The sequence below is a fragment of the Monodon monoceros genome, unplaced genomic scaffold (genome assembly GCF_005190385.1).
Source record: "Monodon monoceros isolate NGI ecotype Baffin Bay Population unplaced genomic scaffold, NGI_Narwhal_1 Super_Scaffold_4, whole genome shotgun sequence".
In the NCBI taxonomy this organism is placed as follows: Eukaryota; Metazoa; Chordata; class Mammalia; order Artiodactyla; family Monodontidae; genus Monodon; species Monodon monoceros.
In genome coordinates this window covers 7,030,732-7,053,020 of record NW_021703781.1, presented here as the reverse complement: position 1 = coordinate 7,053,020, position 22,289 = coordinate 7,030,732, and the positions used below count along the sequence as shown (strand labels likewise).

The window sequence follows — 22,289 nt, the reverse complement described above, 5'->3', positions numbered from 1 at the left end:
AAACTAGGAATAGGAGGGAACGTCCTCAACTTCATGAAGATCATCTACAATCAACATCATTCTTAATAGTGAGAAACTAAATAATTTCCCCCTAAGATACAGAAAAAGGCAAGAATTTCCCCTCTCACCAATCCTTTTCAACATTGTACTAGAAGTATTAGCTAATGCAATAAAACAAGGAAAAAAAGGTATGTGAATTGAGGAGAGAAAAAAAAAAAACAACTGTTTTCTTTTGCAGATGACATGACGGTCTATGTAGAAAATCCCAAAGAATCAACAACAAAAATAAAACTCCTGAAACTAAGAAGCAATTATAGGAAGGTTACAGGATAGAAGATTAATGGAAAGATTAATGGACAAGCTCAACTTTCTTATATACCAGTGATGAACAACAAAAAATTGAAATTAAAACACAATACTATTTATATTACCACCGAAAGGAAAAGAAAGGTATATTTCTTACAAAATATGTACAAGATCTATATGAGAAAAACTACAAAAGTCTGATGAAAGAAATCAAAGAGTAAATAATTGGAGAAACATTCCACATACACAAACAGGAAGACTCAATACTGTCAAGATATCAGTTTTTCTCAACCTGATCCATAGATTCAACTCAGACCCAATCAATAACCCTAGGAAACTAATCAGTTATCTTCAAAGCAATTCTAAAGTTTATACAGAAAGGCCAAAGACCCAGAATACCCAACACAATATTAAAGGAGAACAAAGTTGGAAGAACGACACTACCAAACTTCAAGACTTACTATAAAGCTACACTAATGAAGATGGTGTGGTCCTGGTGAAAGAGCAGACAAATAGATAAACGGAACAAAACAGAGATCCCTAAAATAGGCTCATACGAATATAGTCAACTGGCCTTTGACAAAGGCACAAAGGTGCTCCACTCCTTCCAATGAAAAAAGGATAGTCTTAAATAGGTAAAGTACAGGAGATTTTTAAGGCACTGAAACTATTCTGTGTGCATTACAAGGGTGGATATATGTCATTATACATTTCTCAAAACCCAGAAAATACACAAAACTAAAAGTGAATCCTAATGTAAATAACGGACTTTAATTAATACTAATGTGTCCATATTGACTCATCAGTTGTAAAGGAAGTACCACACTAAAGCAACATTTTAATAATAGGAAAACTGCAGAGGAAGGTCTGGAAGGGATATGTGGGAAGTATCTGTACTTTCTGCTCAGTTTCTTTGTAAATCTGAAACTCCTCTAAACAATAATGCTTATTAAAGCCACAGTAATCAAAACAGCATGTTATTAGCGCAAAAACAGATATATAGATCAATGGAAGAGAATAGGGAGACCAGAAATAAACCAATGCATCTATGGTCAATTAATCTATGACAAAGGAGGCAGGAATATACAATGGAGAAAAGACAATCTCTTCCACAAGTGGTACTGGGAAAGCTGGACAGCTACATGTAAATCAAAGAAATTAGAACACTCCCTCACACCATATACAAAAATAAGCTCCAAATGGTTTAAAGATCTAAATATATGACATGACACCAAAAAACTCCTAGAAGAGAACATAGGAAAAACATTCTCTGACATAAGTCGTACCAATGTCTTCTTACAGCAGTTTCCCAAGGCAAAAGAAATAAAAACAAAAATAAACAAATGGGACCTAATCAAACTTAAAAGCTTTTGCACAGCAAAGGAAACCATCAACAAAACAAAAAGACAACATACGGAATGGGAGAAGATACTTGCAAACAATGTGACCAACAAGGGGTTAATATCCAAAATACGCAAAGGGCTCATACAACTCAATATGCAAAAAACAAACCCAATCAAAAAATGGGCAGAAGACCTAACGAGACATTTTTCCAAAGAAGAGTTATAGATGGTCAAAAGGCACATAAAAATATGTTCAACATCAGTAATTATTAGAAAAATGCAAATCAAAACCACAATGAAATATCAACTCACACATGTCAGAATGGGTATCATCAAAAAGTCTACAAATAATAAATGCTGGAGAGGGTGTGGAGAAAAGGGAACCCTTGTACACTGTTGTTGGGCATCTAAATTGATGCAGTCACCATGGAAAACAGTATAAAGGTTCCTTAAAAAACTAAAAATAAAGCTAACATGTGATGCAGCAATCCAACTCCTGCGTACATATCCTGAGAAAATAAAAACTCTAATTCGAAAAGATACATGCACCTCAATGTTCACAGCAACACTATTTACAAGAGCCAAAACATGGAAACAACCAAGTGCCCATCAACAGACGACTGGCTTAAGAAGGTGTGGTAGATGTATACAATGGAATACCACTCAGCCATAAAAAGAATGAAATATTGCCATTTGCAGCAACATGGATGGGCCAAAGAATATTATGCTTAGTGAAATAGGTCAGACAGAGAAAGGCAAATACTACATGCTATCACTTTTATGGGGAATCTAAAATATAATGCAAATGAATCTATACACAAAACAGAAACAGACTCACAGACACAGAAAACAAACTTATGGTTACCAAAAGGGAAAGGTGGGGAGGGACAAATTAGGGATATGGCATTTAACAGATACAAACTATTATACATAAAATAGATAAGCAACAAGGATTTACTGTATAGTATAAGGAATTATATTCAATATCTTGTAATAACCTATAATGGAACATAATAAAAAAATAACTAAACCACTATGTTGTACACCTGAAACTAACACATTATAAATCAACTATGCTTCAATTTCAAAAGTCTTAATTTTTAAAAATCACTTATTTAATGTTTTTTTTAAATATTTATATATTAGGAGAAATTATACTAGGACTATACTAGGAAGAAAATGAAGAGGATGATTATAAAATTTAGCCACTTTTATGCTTTTCTTTTGTTTGGAAAAATATCACATTTTACTAGATTGGCAGGTTGGCAGTTACTTTCTTTAAGCACTTTTAAGCTTACATCCAATGTCTCCAATTGTCTCTTACTTGAAGTGAGCTGTAAATCTTACTGTTGTCCCCTTAAAGATATCACGTCTTTTTTCTATCTGTTTTTAAGTGTTTAATTTTGTGTTTACTTTTCAGTACTCTTAGTCTGATGTAAGTGTGGTTTCTCTTCATTTGTCTTACTTAGGGTTCATAGTTCTTGAATCTGTGGCTTAATATACTTAGTCAGCTGTGGAGAATTCTTAAGCAACTGTATTAAACACTGCCTGTGCCTTGTGTACTTGCAAGCACTCTTTTTCTTGTTCTCTGTCTCCCTCCTGCTTTCCTTCTCCTGCTGCCTCCCTCCCTTCTCCATCCTTTTATTTTGGAACTCCAATACATGTACGATAGACCATTCATTATTCACCATGTATTTCGTATGCTCTTTTCATATTTCCCAATCTTTTGACTATCAATGTTTCAGTATTAGGTCAGAATATTTCTTCCGACATTATTTCCAGTTCAATAATTCTCTTTTCAGCTATGTCGAAGCTGATATTAAATCTATCTGTTCTAATATCAGTTATTTTAATTTTCAGTTTTAGAATGTCTTATATGACCCCTTCTTATAGTTACCAGTTCTCCACCAAATTTTTTCACCTGGTCTTTTAATTCTTAGATAATAATCATAAATATTTTAAATTCTACTTGCGATAACACTATTACCTGTGTATCCATGACCTGTATGCCTTTTTCTATAGTGTGTTTGCCTTTGCTTTTCAGGTGGGTCCCATCTTATACGCCTGTGCTGTATAACAAAGAATTTGGCTGACCCATGCCCCTGGTTCCTAGAAGCGAGATTCTAAACCCTTGAATTTCCCAAGTGATATAAGAGACTATGTTTTTCATGAGCCTCTTAGATCACACCTTCATTTATGGTAATGGGGGCACTCGTCGTGGGCCCCCAGATAGCTTCAGTAAGAGGGTTGGCCATGCTGGAAAGACAAATCAGATGACCAGAGGGTCGGAAGTTTGATCCAGCCTGACCTCTGAGGAGTGAAAGTGTGGTAGAGATTAATTAAATAATTGAGTACATGATTGAACTCAAACACTCCTACATAACAAAACCCCAAGAAAAACACTCTAGGACAAAAGCTTGACTGAGCTTCCTGGATGATGGACACGGTGATGTGCCAGGAGAGTAAGAAGTCTTGATCCACAGGTACAGGGAAAAGAAACTCTACATTTGAAACCCTCCCAGACCTCGCCCTATACATAGCTACATCTGGCCCGATTTGTAATCCTTTATAATAAAATTGTAATCATTAAGTACAGCACTTTCCTGAGTTCTTAAATCTAAAGGGGTTATGGGAACCCCCAAATTTGTAGCCAGTTGTACAGCAGTACAGATGGTCTGAGGACCACCCCTCTACTTGTGGCTGTTGTCTGAGATAAGGGCAGTTTTGTAGGGAACAAAGCCCGTAATTTGTATGATCTATTAATTCTGGGGAGTTGGTGCCAGAACTGTACTGCAGTACATCAGTCAGGGTTGAAACAAAATAGCGTGTTTAATTTTGATTATTAGATACAGTATATGTAAAACACAGAAATCACTTGAGTTTTTTGTGTTAGTCCCCCAGCCCCCAAAGATGTACTTTTGCTTCTCACAGGTAAAGTAATCTAGGGGCACCAGCAATCCCACATCATCTTAATCCAAATGGTAATTAATATTATTTGAGGCTGAGTTTCAATACTTGCAAGGGCTGCTCTATTTCCAGTTCATCACTGCTTCAAGGGTATAGTTCTTTGAGTTCCCTCCTAAAGTGCCTCTTCTTTGGTGGGTCTTGTACTACCACTTTTGATCCACTTGCGCTCTGATGCTTCCAACAGCTCTGCCCCACTTCTGAGCCACTCAGCCACTGCAATCCCCTGGAGAGAAGAAGCTTCCTCAGATGCCGAACTCACTCCTCCGTCTCCTATTTTGGGAACCTGGCTCCACACATTTTCACTACTTTTTTAGCTCTCAATTATCTTTGAACAGATTTTTGGTTTTTCTCAGAGGGAAACATGGCTTGGAATAACCTCATCTACTATTGTTATCACCATCACTTAAAACAATTCTCTTTAAAATACAATTATTTTCAACTTTGAGTCCATCAAGCTAGTGTGGAATTCAAGCACTTATTTTGTTTTGTTTTGTTTTTGTTTTGTTTTGTTTTTTGCAGTACGCAGGCCTCTCACTGTTGTGGCCTCTCCCGTTGTGGAGCACAGGCTCCAGACGCGCAGGCTCAGCGGCCATGGCTCACGGGCCCAGCCGCTCCGCGGCATGTGGGATCTTCCCGGACCGGGGCACGAACCCGTGTCCCCCGCATCGGCAGGTGGACTCTCAACCACTGCGCCACCAGGGAAGCCCTCAAGCACTTATTATTGTTGCTGGAGTAGTACAGTAATCTCAGACCTTGGGGAGTAAGCCCAGTTCATCTGTTAGATCTTCTAAGCGCAGGGCTCTACTTACATGCTCCTGTCCAGTCTGAGGGCTGATGCTTTCCATTTACTCGAGAGGCTCAGGACATTTTGCTCAAGTGAAAAACCCTACAGCCACTGCCCTCTGAGTCTTGCCATCTCCTGATAAGCCAGGATGAAATGGGGAGTAGCAAGTTCTCAGGGAGAAGAGTACTGGTCAGCCTGAAAGTGGAACTCAGAAAACTCTGCTCCCTCCCCAGTCTCTATGAATGCTTTAAAAAAAAAATTTTTAAGATAACCATAGATTCACATGCTGTTGTGAGAATATAGAAAAATCCCTTGAACATCTGACTGGTTTCCCTTAATAGTAATGTTTTTCAACTCTAATATAATAGTTACATATATACATAACCTTAATAGTTACATGTGTAACTATTATATATGTAATATATATGTAACTAATAGTTATATATGTAATGTAACTATTACATATACATGTAACTATGTATTACATATATATGTAACTGTTACCTATATATGTACTATTATATATGTAACTATATTTTAAAACTATAGTATAATATTTACACATATATGTAACTACACATATATTCAAGTTACATACATATGTAATTGAATATATATATATATATAACGGTTTTTCAAGGAAGATATTGAATTTGATACAATCCCCTGATCTTATTAAATTTCTCCAGTTTTGCTTATATTCATTTGAGTATGTGTCTGTGTGTGCGTATTAAATTCTATACCATTTTATTAACTGTGTAACTTCCTGGAACCCCATCATTGTAAAGGTCCTACACCACAAGGATGCCTCACATTGCCCTTTTCCAACTAAACCTACCTCCCTCTCACTCCCCTCTCTTGCTTCCCTCACCCTGGATAACCACTAATCCGTCCTCCAGTTCTAAGATTCATTTCAAAAATGTTATAAACATGGACTCACACAGTATGTGATCTTCTGGGATTGACAATTTTCACTCAGCATAACCGCCGGGAGATCCATCGCAATTGTTATGTATCAATAGGCCATTCCTTTCTACTGCCCAGCAGCATCCCATGCTATGGTTGTACTGCAGATTGGATAACCATTCCCTTGATGAAGGACATCTGGGCTGATTCCAGTTTTCAGCTATTACAAATAAAGCTGCTTTACACTAAGTATTTGTGAAGAAGTATTTTTGTGAACACAGTTTTTGTTTCTTTGAGATAAACACCCAGAAATGCAATTGCTAGGTCGTATGGCAGTGCATGTTTAGTTTTTTAAGCAGCTGTCAAAATGTTTCCCAGAGTGGCTATACCATTTACAAGCAATTTATGAGCGATCCAGTTTCCCTGCATCCTCGCCAACATTTGGTTATCAGTATTTTGTTTTGTTTTAGCCATTCTGATAAGTGTGTAGTGATAGCACCTGGTGGCCTTGTATTTCCATAATCGCTAATGACGCTGAACATCTTTCCCTGTGCTTACTTGCAATCTGTATGCCCTTTCAGTGAAACCACCGTCCATGTTTTGCACCCATTTTCTAATTAGGTTGTTTGTTACTGTTGAGCTTTGAGAGTTCTTTCTGTATTTTCAGATTATTTGTCCTTTGTTGGACATATGATTTGCAAATATCTTTGGCCAGTCTATAACATCTTTTCATCCTCTTCACAGGGACCTTCACAGAATAAAATTTTCTCATTTTGATGAGATCAAGTTATTAATGTTTTCCTTTCACGGACATGTTTTTGATGTCAAGTTATAAACTCTATGGTCTCAAAGATTTTTTCCTAAATGTTTTATAGTTTTATGTTTTACATTTAAGCCCATGATCCATTTGAATTAGATTTCATATAAAGTGTGAGGTTTGGGCTGTGGTTCATGTATTTTTGGCTTATGGGCGTCCATTTGCTCCACGTGAGTGTGTTCTGAGTCTGTGGCAAAATCCTTTCTTCTCTTCTTTTTCTGTCAGAGGGAATCTCTCTCTCCCTGTGTGCAAGACACTAAGCATAACAACCTCCTTGGATTTAGACTTTAGGGAATAAAAGTCAGGAAGGGAAGTGCCTTCTAGAAAAGTTCAGCTTTCTGCCAACTCTCAAACCTCCCCTGAGGAGAAAAGTGCACTGGGACTGCTAGCTGCTTAAGTGGAGAAAAATAATAGGAAAAATACTGGGAGAAAACATACGTTAACATCACAAAAATTCCCTCGCAGGCAAAAGTTTTGCATGTTGGCAAGTATGTGAGTTTTCTCTGAAAAAGTCCATAACATACATCATACTGTCAAAATATCCACAAACCACCCCACCAGTTTGTTTAAATCACTGTCTTCAAGGCTCAGACTCCTGCTGTAGGAATAGGGATTCTTCCCTGTGGAGTGACGTGAAGTCAAGATGCTTCCAGTAGAGAAGGCTCTTAGCCAAGGATGTGGGACTCATAGGCCTCAAAATAGTGTTCTGTTCATTCAGGTTGGTCGGCTGGTTTCTGCCCCTCCTGGAATCGCAAGCAGACAATAATCTTTTACGAGTCACTGAAATCCTACAAACGGGGACCTCAAACCCCTCTGAATTAACCAGAGCGGTTCTCAATGCATGCATCCCACTGCTCTCCTTAAACAACCTACAAGGAAGTGCATGACTTTTTTTTCTCCATTAATTTCTTTCACAAACACAAAACAATCAGCATTTGTGTGCAGATTCCCATATATTTGTCACTCTACGAAAGGGGTACAAAAATGAATGATACAATCCCGGCTGAAAACTAAACAGAAGAGATGAACACACACACCAGTAAAGATAATAAATGGCAGTATGTGATATATGCCATTTACCTGGGGCAGTTAAAGACACAGACAATTCTACTACCAACACGTCCTCAACCAAATTAAGTTCCGTGTGGTAATGTATTACCAGACCCTGGATGTTGAGGATTCACCTATGAATCCTTTGAAAAACAGAAAAATTACTCACACACAATTTCCATTGAGAGTTGATACTGAATGGCAGGTTCAAAACAATTATGGGGAAGAGAAGCTTGTTCTACTAATTTACAGGCTGGCGAAAGTATCACCTCAAAATCAAAGGTCAGCACAGATTCCTCCTTGTCTAATCCTCCTCAACGGGTAGAACAGTAAGATACGTTTTCTACGATCTCATTTTTTTATAGCCAGCACACATTGAAATGCCTAGAACATACAAGCCCTCAATAAGCATTAAAGGAATTGAAAAATAGACCCAGGATTAAAAGATTATTGCAGAGAGAAATTGTAAGTGTTTCAAGTTTACACATTTTCTCAGTAGGATTTCTGCTTGCACACCAGTCTACTACGTAAGGGTCTAAGAGATTGTTTGGCTGAGCAGCTAAGCCCCAGGCAAGCTCCCAGGAACCTCTTCATAGTAACAGAGAAATCAAAAGTATATGCCTATACAACACTTAGAGAAGCATCACATATTTACTCAGGACTGAGTTTGTGATATTTCTATTCAAGTTACTGCACAAGGGGAAACAGGTATTGAGACAGGACATGGATGGGCCTCAGGCTGAGCAGTTTCTCCCCTGTGGACAGAAACTCCATAACAGCAGAAACTCCATAAAAGCAGGATGATAGAGGAGGCTGGGCCCTGCCCAGATAAAAGACCACATAATCCTCATCCTCGCAGTCAAGGAGACCTTCCTGACTACACACGCACAGAAAGGCTCCTTGGAGGTCAAAAAGGGAGGCGGTGCCACCCCACAGTAAGTGATGCCAACTACCCATAGGCCTCTTTGCTAGAATCCATCTTGGCTAAGAGATGTGCGCGCACACAGAGGAAGGACCCTGAGGTAGACCAAATACGAACTCAGAACCAGGCAAAGCAAGATGACTGGTCAAAGGAAATCCAGAAGAAATGCCCCATAACAGTGATTCAAACTACCACAAGGGTGCGACTCTCTCTCTCTGAGCCACCCGTGTGTCTATCCACACGTACTGTACTCTTTTTCCTCCTAATAAACACTTTACTTGCTTCACTGCTTTCCACCTCTATGTGGAAATTCATTTCTAAGCAGCTGATGGGCCAGGGCCTTGTCACTGGCCACTGGTCCCTGGTGGTCTAGTGGCTAGGATTCAGCGCTCTCACTGCCGCTGCCCAACCTCAGTCTCTGGCCGGGAACTGAAATCCTGCTTCAAGCTGCTGCAGGCCGAGGCCACCCAAGATCAGTATGTTTTGAGATGTCACGTCTGCATAAAATATAAATGAATAATCGTGGATTAAAAACAATAACATCCTTAGACTCTGAATCCATATTAAAGAGTCACATAAATAGGACTAGAGCAGAAAAACAACAACAAACATTTGCTACTTTTACTTTTCACTCCGTAGGGAATACAACACAGCCACAAAGGAATTTGGAAATTTAAAAAAAGCGGAAGCTTTTCTTTTCTTCCTGAAAGATATTGCTTACACCTAGATTAAGTTAAACTAAACGTGGACCAGTAAAAACGGTCTTAAATTTTCACTGAGAAAATAACTGGGAGATTTCTCTTTCTCAGTGTTGATTGTTAATCTATTGTCTCTTGCCAGTCACTCATTTTCAGTGCATCCAACACCTCAATTGTTTTTTTTTTCATTTTTACTCTTATCCGGTGGCTCCAATTTCTGTGAATATTTTTAATCCTTCGCCTTCAAAGCTTGTATTTTGGAAAACAGTGCCTTCTAGCCCAGTCGTTCCTTGAGAGTGTGGCTCTAGACCAAGTCAGGCTGCTAAATGATGACAGGCTGAAGCAAGGCCAGGGTGCTCTCTGCAATCAGCAGGGAGGTTAAGTTTAGGGGAAAGACTGCATCTCTCTCCAGGGAGAAGAGGCAAAGAAGAAAATAATAGCTCTCCTTCATGTGCCTACTCTTCTAGCAAAACTATTTGGGAAACCTGTCCTATCCCCAGATGCAGGCTAAAGAGGTATACACAGGACATGAAGAGAAGGAAGAAAAGTTCTTATATGATAACTTGACCATTTTGGAGTAAAACAGCGCAGCTTCAGAAGCTTGCGCCGAGGTAGGTGACTGAGGGCATACAAACCCTGCGAGGTATTAGTCATCCAATTGTGTACGTAGACATAAACCACGCCTCTCCTTCTAAGCCAGACTGAGAGACACTTAATTCATTAGATAAAACCCATCTCATGCCTTATCAATTATTCACAAGTAAAGCTCATTGAATCATAATATTAAAAGGGGCATGAGGCAAAAATATTGTCATGCATACATACGGCATGGCTTTTGCCTGCTGAGTCATATTCTGGAAAGCAAATGTAGCATTTATTTCCAGACATTGTCAGAAACAATGACTTAATGGTCCTGAGTTTGAAAGGAACAAGACAGAGCAAGTATATGCCAAGAGTAATGCCTGGTAAGATGGAAACAGGACAACTTCTCTATCCACACTCAAGCCTGCCTGTGCTCTCTCTCTCTCATACACACACGCACATACACACACACACCATCAGGTGTATTTTATCTATGCATGCATGGGTATGTGTGTGCATTTATAAACAAGCATATTTAAGTTTTTATTGTTACATATCCCCACTAGAACGTAAACTCCTTGAGAAAAGAGACTTTGTATCTTTTTAGATACTAACAACCCCAGCACCCAGAACATGGTGGTCATTCCACAGATTTTTATTAAATGAATAAAATTACCTATGAGCTATGTGGTAAAAACTGTTTTAACATACAAATAATGCTTTTCAAAAAACGTTCCCCTAATACCGGTTTCCACATCAGAGATCTCACATAATAATTCTGAATAACACTCCCCTAACTCATCTTTCTTAAAACTTATTAATTTAAAAGTATGACATACTTAATTCAGGTAGTGCATATTTAATCCATTAGTAAGCGTGTGTGCACATAAAGTAAATGCCTTTGTTGACATTTTATTGTATTCATGTAAAAATGGATGGAAGTAATAAGGTGCAATCCAGAGACAGAATCTAGAACAGAAAACATTCCCCATATAAAAGACTTTATACTTGAAATGAAAACTGATAATCAAATTTCAAGGCTCCAGAATGAAATCTTTTTTTAAAGCAATAATTTAAAAGCTGTGTGGCATCCGACAGATCTCTTGCCAAGCAGCAGAGCTTTGTTTCTCCTTAATTTATCCCATCTCACTATTTGAAAAGTTTGAAAAAGAACAAAGAAATTACAATTCTACAGTTAACGTTCCGTGCATTTCTCCCTATCCCCCGCCTGCTCACAACATCTATAGATGATAATTTTACGACTTTTATTGTTGTTTAGACCAGTTGTATACTGGTAATTTTAGAGTCACACATCTTTCTGGAAAAATCTCAAGAAATTTAAAATAAAACCATAGTGATGCTTTACGTCACGAACATGTCAGAGTTCAATCCGTAAAAGCAACATGGGCAGGGAGTGTGGGGAAAATGTATGTTTAATTTAACTTTGGTAGGCTTCATTCTCCAATTCAATTCCATTTAACTGAATGGGACAATATATGCTCTTCGTTCTGGGGGTCTGGTTAACACTCCCATGAGAATGCACAGGAGCTCACATACATATACAGATCTAAGTGTGAAGAGGTAGTTAAAGATCACTCCATCGGAGAGTGAGACCTCTGGTTGCCAAGGGTGGGTGGGGATGGTGCGGAGGGATGGAGTGGGAGTCTGGGGTTAGCAGATGCAAACTATTACATATACAATGGATACACAACAAGGTCCTACTGTAGAGCACAGGGAACTATAGTCAATATCCTGCGATAAACCATAATGGAAAAGAATATGAAAAAGAATGTGTATATATGTGTAATGGAATCACCGTGCTGTACAGCAGAAATGAACACAACCTTGTAAATCAATGATACTTCCATAAAATAGATTATATAATAATAAAAGGTCACTGCATCGGTATCTAGAACTATAGTACCCATCACCGAACTGCATTTTCAACTGCTACAATTATAGTTCTATTATGTATATTCAAAACTTGTCATGGGAAGGGGGCATGAGCAGATTGACAAATCCACTTACTAACCCAGCATTTACGACCAAAATGGTCCTAAATTACTCAGAAGCAACTGTCACTTCTGGCCATCTCCTTAATCAATTCCACTGCTTCTTGTAACAAACCTGATTTGACTTTAGTTATTTAACTTTAATAACAGAATGTAATTGAGTGTGGCCAGATCATAATTAGTGTGAAGAATTATGAGTTAAAAGAAATCTTTATATATTTCCCTGGAACTTCTCCAGCTCTCAGAAAGTCAAATTATTTTTACTTCTTTTTAAAAAATGAATCAAAATACATTTTTAAGGTTATCACTATGCGTTTTTCCCCCAATACAGATTCACATCAATTAAAGAAAGGCTGCCTCCTGGCTGTACCGTCCTTTGCCTTCCCCTCATTCTGTAAGGCACTGAAGGGACTTAGCGTGAGGACAGGGGAAGATAAAGAAATTTCTACACACTGATATTAAGAAGACTTGAAGGAATAAAGGGCTCTATAAATGTAAAATTTAAGGAATTACTTTTATCGTTACATACAAAAAATTGTTCAATCTCACTGTGTAATCAAGACATAGATAACTTTCAGTCTTAAGCAACATCCCTCAGGCTCCTGTTGCCTATTTCTGACTCATTTTCTCCCTCAAGTCATGAGGGAGAAAGGGATGTCATGAGGCATGTCAAGTCTGACATCCATTTTAATCTAATTTCACCCGTGTAAACACGCCGTACAAGGGGCACTAAGGATGTGTTCTTACTGATATCACTACCTAGAAAGAGCTGCAATGTGTTGATCTGAATACATATTGAGATTAATTTGACACAGAAATGAATAACATTAAATCAAGAATAATACAGGACGGGGGACAGGAGCAGCCTTCAATATGCATGCAATGGGAAAGCAGACCCAGACCAATACCAAAATGTCTTTGACATTTCCCCTAGTTTTCTCTGTAATAACCAGCAATGTAAAGAATTACAGCAATGTAATAATAACCAGCAGGAGAGATGATCATATTAAGCGAAGTAAGTCAGACAGAGAAAGACAAATACTGTACGCTATCACTTACATGTGGAATCTACAAAAATGACACAAATGAACTTATTTACAAAACAGAAAGAGACTCACAGACTTAGGAAACAAACTTATGGTTACCAAAGGGGAAAGACGGCAGGGAAGGATAAATTAGGAGGTTAAGCTTAACATATACACACTACTGTATATAACATAGATAACCAACAAGGGCCTACTGTATAGCACAAGGAACTCTACTCAATATTCTGTAATAACCTATATGGGAAAAGAATCTGAAAAAGAATAGACATATGTATATGTATAACTGATTCACTTTGTTGTACACCTGAAACTAACACAACATTGTAAATCAACTATACTCCAATTTAAAATTAAAAAAAAACAAATAAAAGGCATCCCCCCCAAAACAACCAATTAGCAGGAAATCTGCTCTGTAAGTATCATTTTTAATAAAACCCGACTTTAACATACAGACTCTCTAATGTGCAGGAGAGGTGGAAAACTGCAGTCATTGCCCACGAGCTTAGTCTAAGAAATCTGGGATCTATCCGACGCTGAATATTCTCATTTGGAAATGAAAAAACCCAACTGTTAAAATCTATGCTCATCCATTCCTGGCTTCTAAAGCTTAGCAAGAAGGAGGAGCCCTTCCCCACCTCTCACCTACTACATTCATTTCAAAACAGAAGAGGGTTTTCTTTGATATAGTTTAGCGTCTCTTCCCCTAAAATCTACCATACTTTCACCCGCATGCCCAGGGTCCCTCAAACGTTCCCGTATCTGACTAAATGCTGCTCTTCTGTCTAAACAATAGTGATAAGATAACAACAACAATAATACATTTGTTGATCTCTTAATATGCATCAAGGTTTTACACGCATTTTCCTACTGAACCTTCACGACAATCCCATGAAGTAACAGCTAACATTTAAGCTGCATTTCACAGAGGAGAAAAATCATGTTTAAAGAAATTAAGTCACACAAGTCACACAACTATTAGTGGCAGAGGCGAGGCCCAAACCCAGGTCTACAGCCCATTCTCTTAATTACAAATCTCTACAGTGTCTGTAGAAAGAGCATGTGGGCTCAAAGAATCACTTCGTTTCAAGCGTTTCATTTAACAAGTCAGAGACTAAAGATCCAAAAGACTATGGCACAACCTCGTTCTGCTCCTAAGTCTCTATGATGATATTATATCACTGAACGCATCTACACCCCAAGCCTCCTTTGGGTTCCATAACTAACTTCCCTGGCTCTCCACTTAACTACCATTCTGCCTCTCTTGAGCCTTTTCTTCACCTGCCAGTGTCTTAAATATCAGCCTTATCTAGGATTCCATCCTCAGCTCCCTCTCTAGTTAGTCTATTCCAAGGCTTTGCAGCCTTTTAAAGCAATGCCCAACTTGCTAAACATAACACTCTAGTCACTGTTCCTCCTTCTCTACCTAGGGCTCCCATTCTTTCAACTACCCACTGTGCACTTGTGATTTATATCCAACCCAAGCTTTGTCTAAGTTAAAGACTCAAAAATTCCAATTTCCCATAAACCCTTTATTTTATTTCCCATAGATCCTCTGTACTCACCAGTGTCCAAAATCTCACTCAGTCCTTTGTATCAAATCTGTCCATCTCCTACAATCTTTAACACCATTTCTCTTCCCTAGAGTCAGAAATTCTAGGGAGTTTCTCGCCTTTAAATCTGATACATTCTCTCACCGACCACATAGAGTTCATCCTTAAACGAGTCAATCTGACCCGAAATGTTTCTGGGCCAGGCTGTCCTATTCTAATGGCCACTCTCCAGGATAAGCTTCTCCTTTTCTCTCACATGAATGACTTCATCAGCCTTCTCCGAGTTGGTTTCCCTGCTCCAGAATCTCTCCACCTCCGATCTAAGTTCTTCTTGTTCGTCAGAGACACTCTTTTCAAAGAGATCTGACCACGTCACCCCCTCCCCACATACTCCTTCCCAACTATCTCAGGGTAAAAGCCAACCCGTGGGAATGGCACTAATGAGCCTTCAGAAACTACAAACAGAACTACCATATGCCCCAGCAATCCCACTACTGGGCATATACCCTGAGAAAACCATAATTCAAAAAGAGTCATGTACCAAAATGTTCATTGCAGCTCTATTTACAATAGCCCGGCCTAAGTGTCCATCATCGGATGAATGGATAAAGAAGATGTGGCACATATATACAATGGAGTATTACTCAGCCATAAAAAGAAACGAAATTGAGCTATTTGTAATGAGGTGGATGGACCTAGAGTCTGTCATACAGAGTGAAGCAAGTCAGAAAGAGAAAGACAAATACCGTATGCTAACACATATATATGGAATTTAAGAAAAAAAATGTCACGAAGAACCTAGAGGTAAGACAGGAACAAAGACACAGACCTACTAGAGAATGGACTTGAGGATATGGGGAGGGGGAAGGGTAAGCTGTGACAAAGCGAGAGAGTGGCATGGACATATATACACTACCAAACGTAAAATAGATAGCTAGTGGGAAGCAGCCGCACAGCACAGGGAGATCAGCTCGGTGCTTTGTGACCACCTAGAGGGGTGGGATAGGGAGGCTGGGAGGGAGGAAGACGCAAGAGGGAAGAGATATGGGGATATATGTATACATATAGCTGATTCATTTTGTTATAGAGCAGAAACTAACACACCATTGTAAAGCAGTTATACTCCAATAAAGACGGAGAAAAAAAAAAAATGCTGACCAAGTTTCCATGTCTAGTTTCCATGCTTCTTCCACCCTGCCCCTCATCAGTCGGGAATAACTGCAATTCCCAGTATACACTGCATCCCTCTGAGTCTTCTGTTTGGAATTAATTCCTCAGATAAACCGTCTTTTGAATTCCGTCTCATCTTTTCTATAAACCCTATCAACACACCATTAACATCTTCTTCCTAACCTACTAAAAGCAGCACTTTTCATTTAGGGAATTTTTTGAGGCTCTGCATTTCATGCTTCACCATATGCTAGGTCTACCTGGGGAGAGGTAAGACTAGTACCCAGGTCTCAGAGTGACTCTTCCCAAGGTTAAACAGCTAATTAAAGAAGTACTAACTTTCTAAATGTTCTCTGTATCTTTCTTTAAACTACAAAAATAAATATTTATCAATAATAGTTATCTAAGTGATATGCTAATATTACGAGAAACCTCCACTAAAAGACTTAAAGCCAAGTAATAAATCACCCGGATCATGCCTTCTCTCACAATAATCGCTTATTTATGCATTCAACTTACCATATTCATCCATTAATTTGTGAGGCAAAATGGAACATTCAAATCACCCTCAATACTTTTATGGTTTTGTATTATTTGTGCACTTTTCCCCATGATCCAGGCTACTGCCATCTTGGCCCAATGCCAAATAATATTAACATAAGAGAGGTATTAAAATCACATAAAATATTAGGGAAAGTGCTCAATTTTATTATCTATCTCAGTAAATGGGAGGTAACAGAAAAAGGTCCTAAACCTTTGGGCAATTTGAGAAGTCTGAAACTGAACTGGAGACTAAACATTCCAGAAAGAGGATTCATCAAAACGAATGAACGTTTCACGGAAGTTTTAAGTAAGTGAATGTGTTCATTCCTCCCACTCAGTTTATTGTATTCACTGCTTCTCACCACGTTTTAATTATACAAGAATTTTCTGCAACTCTATTCATAGGTAGTCAAAACCATACATGAGAAAAAAACTACAGAGGAGGCCAGCAATGGATCACTTCAGTGGACAGATGAATGACAGTGGCCCACTTTCTCTCATGCTAATGGCCTGAACAGACAAATCCTTAATTTACAAAACTTATATCAAAACAAGAAAATGCAAGGCTCAAGGCGCTGGGCTCAGGTACCAACCTTCGCTGCTCTTCACCATGTTCTCCCGAAGGGACCGTGAGGCATTCATCCATGTGTCCATGAAGCAACCTGAGGACGTCACCACCAATCAGATACCCTAGAAGGATTGAAACGCAGTCACATTTGAGCTGTCATCATCAGATGTTGACAGCTGAACAGGTCATTGGCTTCAATCTCCTATTTTCCTAGACAGAGACACAGGAGTCCAGCAAGGCTTAAGTACCTGGCCAAAATCACAGAGATGCATGGTGCCACCTGCCTGCCACCTCTGAGCCCTGGGTTCCCAAGTCCCACAGTTAGTGATGTTCCCACGATTATACATGACCTCAGCCTCATAAAACCCTCCACTAAACATGCAAGCCTGGATAGGCTCAGATTTGAACTTACATAAGTGAGAACAACCAGAACACACAGATATTTCCTGGGAAAAAACCCTGATGTACAAGCACTGCTGTGATCCAGTTCTAAGTCACACACCCTGGAAGATGAGAAATCTTGACAGTAGCCTGACTAAGCAATACCCTGAGGCCAAAACACTGGAGAAAATCACCCCTAGAAAGCTAGCATGTAAAACACACACAAAAATAAACTAAAGCTGACGGCAGCATAAAAATAAGAGGAGATAAACCTTCACACAAACTTCACTTTTAAATAGCAATTCAAATGAGTTTCTTAAATGTTATGTATCTGCATTACAGAACATTTTGACACCAACAGCTCTAATGAATTTACTCATTATCACAATCCCAAAGATGACTGCCAACTCTGCATCGGGGACCAGCCCCCTAATGGAAGTGGAGCTCTTACCTTGGGCTGCTTCACTTCCTGAGCTGATTGGGGCCACACTCCAGAGGGTCTGCTGGAAAGCGGCGTCCACGTGCAGGCTGCCGTTGCCATAAGACAAGTGCTGCATTAGAAGCAAAAGAAGGCCATCACTACAGGCTCTGGGTAAGTCTCAACACGGAAGTGCTTCTGGCAACTCAAACTGAACGCTGCCAACGTGGGACTGTCCACAGATAGCCTCCGTTGCAATCCCGTCACTCAAAAATGAAGAGACTAGTAGGAAAAAAATTGGAGTTTATATTTGACCTTAGGTATTTTTCAGCTTCCTTCTAAGAGTTACTACTTAAGCCACTAATCCGAAAACACAAATAAAATAAATTTATTTGTGGAAACAGACCATTTTGTTTTAAAGGCTTATTGATGGGCAAATTTGTACAGATAGTAGACCCTTGCCATTAAAATTATAATTAAGTTTTTACATATCACATTGTGACAGTGTGTTGACAATGAAGTAGGTTAAACCTACTGGACTAATGTGTTAGTTTCATGGGGTCCTTTAGGAACTTTTATCTACAATCTGATGTAATAGCCATTAGATGGCAATATTCCCTAATAGGTATCAAAAACCAAGACAATACATGTCCTTCAAAATTCAGACACTACAAATTTCAGATGTTCCTTCTTAAGTCAAATGTTTTAAAAGAACATCGTATTTCACACCTTTGAGAGCCATCATTGATGAGTTCTGAAATGATAAGTAAAGAAAAACAAAATTATGAGTAGAGACAAAGGACTTGCTTATTTCACTAACCATTACCTGGCTGCTGCTAGAATTTCAAACATGCAAAGAACAACCACCTTTTTTCTTGCAGTCATCTGAGTAAACATCACCAATATTCCTAGAATGTTCCTACAACACTTTCCAACGCTGATGACGGCCTAAGCTTTTTTTTTTTTTTTTTTTTTTGCGGTACACGGGCCTCTCACCGTTGTGGCCTCTCCCGCTGCGGAGCACAGGCTCCGGACGCGCAGGCTCAGCGGCCATGGCTCACGGGCCCAGCCGCTCCACGGCATGTGGGATCCTCCCGGACCGGGGCACGAACCCGTGTCCCCTGCATCGGCAGGCGGACTCTCAACCACTGCGCCACCAGGGAAGCCCCAGCCTAAGCTTTTAAAGACTTCAACTGCACTAGAACTTTCCCAGATATCTGACCTTCCTAGTTAGACAAACAGCAGTGACGGCATGCAGAGGCACACTGGTATATGCCACGAGCCTTTCAACATCCAAAGGTCTCTTCTGCCTAAATATACTAATCTCATGTCACCAGCATAGGTAGGCATTCGTTTTCTTTCTCTTAAAAACAAAACCCAAGACATTTGTGACATCTGCCATATATGTAATTATCTTATCAGCAATTTTCCAATCGATAAGATTAAAAGTGGATGCTTCAGGTTTAGCAATAACCTGCTTACCCCTCTCCCATCTCAACCAGCTGTCTGTCTTTTTACGACCTCCTTTCCACCTGGACCTGTCATTCTTATGCAAAAATCCGGCTAAGATGTCTTTATTGAATTAATTTCTTCCCTAATATATTAAAACTCTTTAACTATTTACAAATAAATCATATGCCATCTGCTTCCACAAACAAGAAAAATATATTTTTCTTCATAGCCCTTATCACAGTGGGGTCATTTAGTGTATTTTTCATTCTCCCTCTTGTAAGCTGACACGGGCTCACAACTGTATCCCTAGCATCCAGCAGGGTTACTCAATAAAGAAGTATGTGCAGAAGTGAACCAAATATTTAAAATCAAAGTAGCGTAAACTTTAAAAACATATTTTAAGTTATTCCATAAATGTTCCTATTTCAATGACCTGAGCCAAAATAACAGCACATACACACCAAAAAAAAAAAAGAAAAAAAAAGAAACCTGTAAAACCATATGGATTTTATCAAACCATCAGAAGACGATTCAAAATACCAATGCTTATATTTTTACTCTTGAATTCAAGTGAAAGCTCATGCCATATTACGATAAATAGATTCGTTCATTCATCCTTGTTCATTGAATATACTATGTATAAAGCATGGTGCTAAACATTAATAGAACACATTCCCCACCGTGAGGGTGCTCGTAAGCTAGAAAGGTAAGTAAAATATATCCACAAAATGCTGTGAGTCAGTGTTTCGAAAATATTAGCTGAATTGTAATCAAAGTGCTACAGGAATTGAGAGAAAAGAACACTTGGACCAGCCTAACTGGAACACAGTTCATTGGGCTTCAGGACAGGTGGTATTTCCACAGGAGAGACAGGGTACCATGTGGGACGAGGCATTTGAAGAGCCAGTAGGATCATTTGGCCTGAGCGTCACATTTATATACTTAAGAGATGCTGTCTCCAAAAGTTTGTACATACAATGAATTTGCGTATGTGTATTAATAATGTTAATGCGCTAAGTGTAAATATTTTTTTAAAAATACCAAAACTTGTATAAACTACTTTGGAGATTTTCATTCTTAATACACCAGAAACCTTGTAATTGTAAGTGACCTGGGCTTTTTTGGTGCTGTAGGCTCTAATAAGGGAAATGGTACCCAAAGGGGCAGAGATACGGGAACATACAGCACGGCAGAGAGTTTCATCTTTGGGGCTTACAGCATATACTTAGAAAGAGAGTGAGAGATAGGCCTGCAGACAAAGCAGGTGTCAGATCAAGGACCTTATAGGCAATAAGGAGCTACTGCAGTGAAAAAACAATGGGAAGGGGGGAAAGACGAAAATGCAATCTTCAAATCATATCTAAGCCTAAAGGTACACAATAAATATAACCATAAAAAAAGGAAAATTTCAGTCTGTTGGAGAAAGTAAAAAAAAAATGTCCTTAAGATCATATTAAAGTTATCTAACCATTTAAAGTTATCTAAATCATGTCCACTCTTCTCAAGAAAATATTCTCTAGGCATAACTATTTTGGACGCTTCTATTTAATTTTGCCGCTTAAGCAACAAAGGGAAATCTGAGTAAGAATCACACAGGCTTGTGATGGTAAATACTCAGAATGCAGTAACAATTTCAGTTACTGACACTAACTAAGATGGGTTATCCTTAAAGCCCAAACAGATGTTGTCAGAGGTTGAAAGCAAAGCTGGCCTTAGGCTGAAATATGTAACTGCTCTAAAATTTACATACCCACCAGGAGCACTGCAGGCACTTTGGGGAGTGATCTGCTCTCTCCTATCACCTTGATTCTCATGTTAGTGACTCTCAAGTTCTCATGGACACACAAATCATCTGAGGATCTTGTCAAAAAAAGGCAAATTTGAATTCAGGAGGTGTGAAGGGGGGGCCAACCAAGGCCACTGGTTCAAGAAGCATATTTTGAGTAACAAGGCTTTATATGATAGAAGCACGAAATCTCAGGAATAGAAAAGATATTATAAATCACCTCCCAGGAGTTCTCAACCTGGACTCCACTCTGATACTTTTAGTTTCCTTTGTAATCCAGTGTATATATTTTATACATTTTAAAAGATAATGAAACAAAGAGTCAGTAAGCTTTCTCCGACTGTCCGAAAGGTCCAAGGCACAAGAATTTCTAAGAATATCCGAATTCAACCCTTATCTGATGCATTTATTCACTCATTTATTTCTCTCATATTGTCAGGCGCTTGGCCCTGGTGATGCAACACACTAGAAAAATGATCCTCCAGTGACAGGGAAAACAAGTAAACAAGATACATCACCCCTCAGACTTCACTTTTTTATTCTGAGAAAAAAACGAGGGACACAGAATAGATGCTCTTTCCAAATGGAACAGCCTATGATTCCATCACCTGAGCCACAGAGAGAAAAAAAAAAAAAAGCTCAAGGTAAATAAATAAAAAATAAATTGGATGCAATCTAAGAAAAAAAAAAAAGAAAAGAAAAAGGTCATGAAGAACCTAGGGGTAAGACGGCAATAAAGACACAGACCTAATATAGAGCATGGACTTGAGGATATGGGGAGGGGGAAGGGTAGGCTGGGAAGAAGCGAGAGAGTGGCATGGACATATATACACTACCAAACGTAAAATAGATAGCTAGTGGGAAGCAGCCGCATAGCACAGGGAGATCAGCTCAGTGCTTTGCAACCACCTAGAGGGGTGGGATAGGGAGGGTGGGAGGGAGATGCAAGAGGGAGGGGATATGGGGATATATGTATACATATAGCTGC

The 22,289-nt window shown here is 39.0% G+C and overlaps 1 protein-coding gene across 1 annotated transcript in view; it reads right to left on the bottom strand.

The window, feature by feature from the left end:
- RYR2 (ryanodine receptor 2) overlaps nt 1-22,289 on the bottom strand; it is a 721,906-nt gene that overhangs the window by 394,399 nt on the left and 305,218 nt on the right. Inside the window, exons 7-8 of the mRNA XM_029245584.1 lie at nt 18,097-18,196; nt 17,290-17,386 (exon numbers count right to left, since the gene is read on the bottom strand). Coding sequence (XP_029101417.1) covers nt 17,290-17,386; nt 18,097-18,196 — 197 coding nt within the window. The remainder of the gene's footprint in view (nt 1-17,289; nt 17,387-18,096; nt 18,197-22,289) is intronic.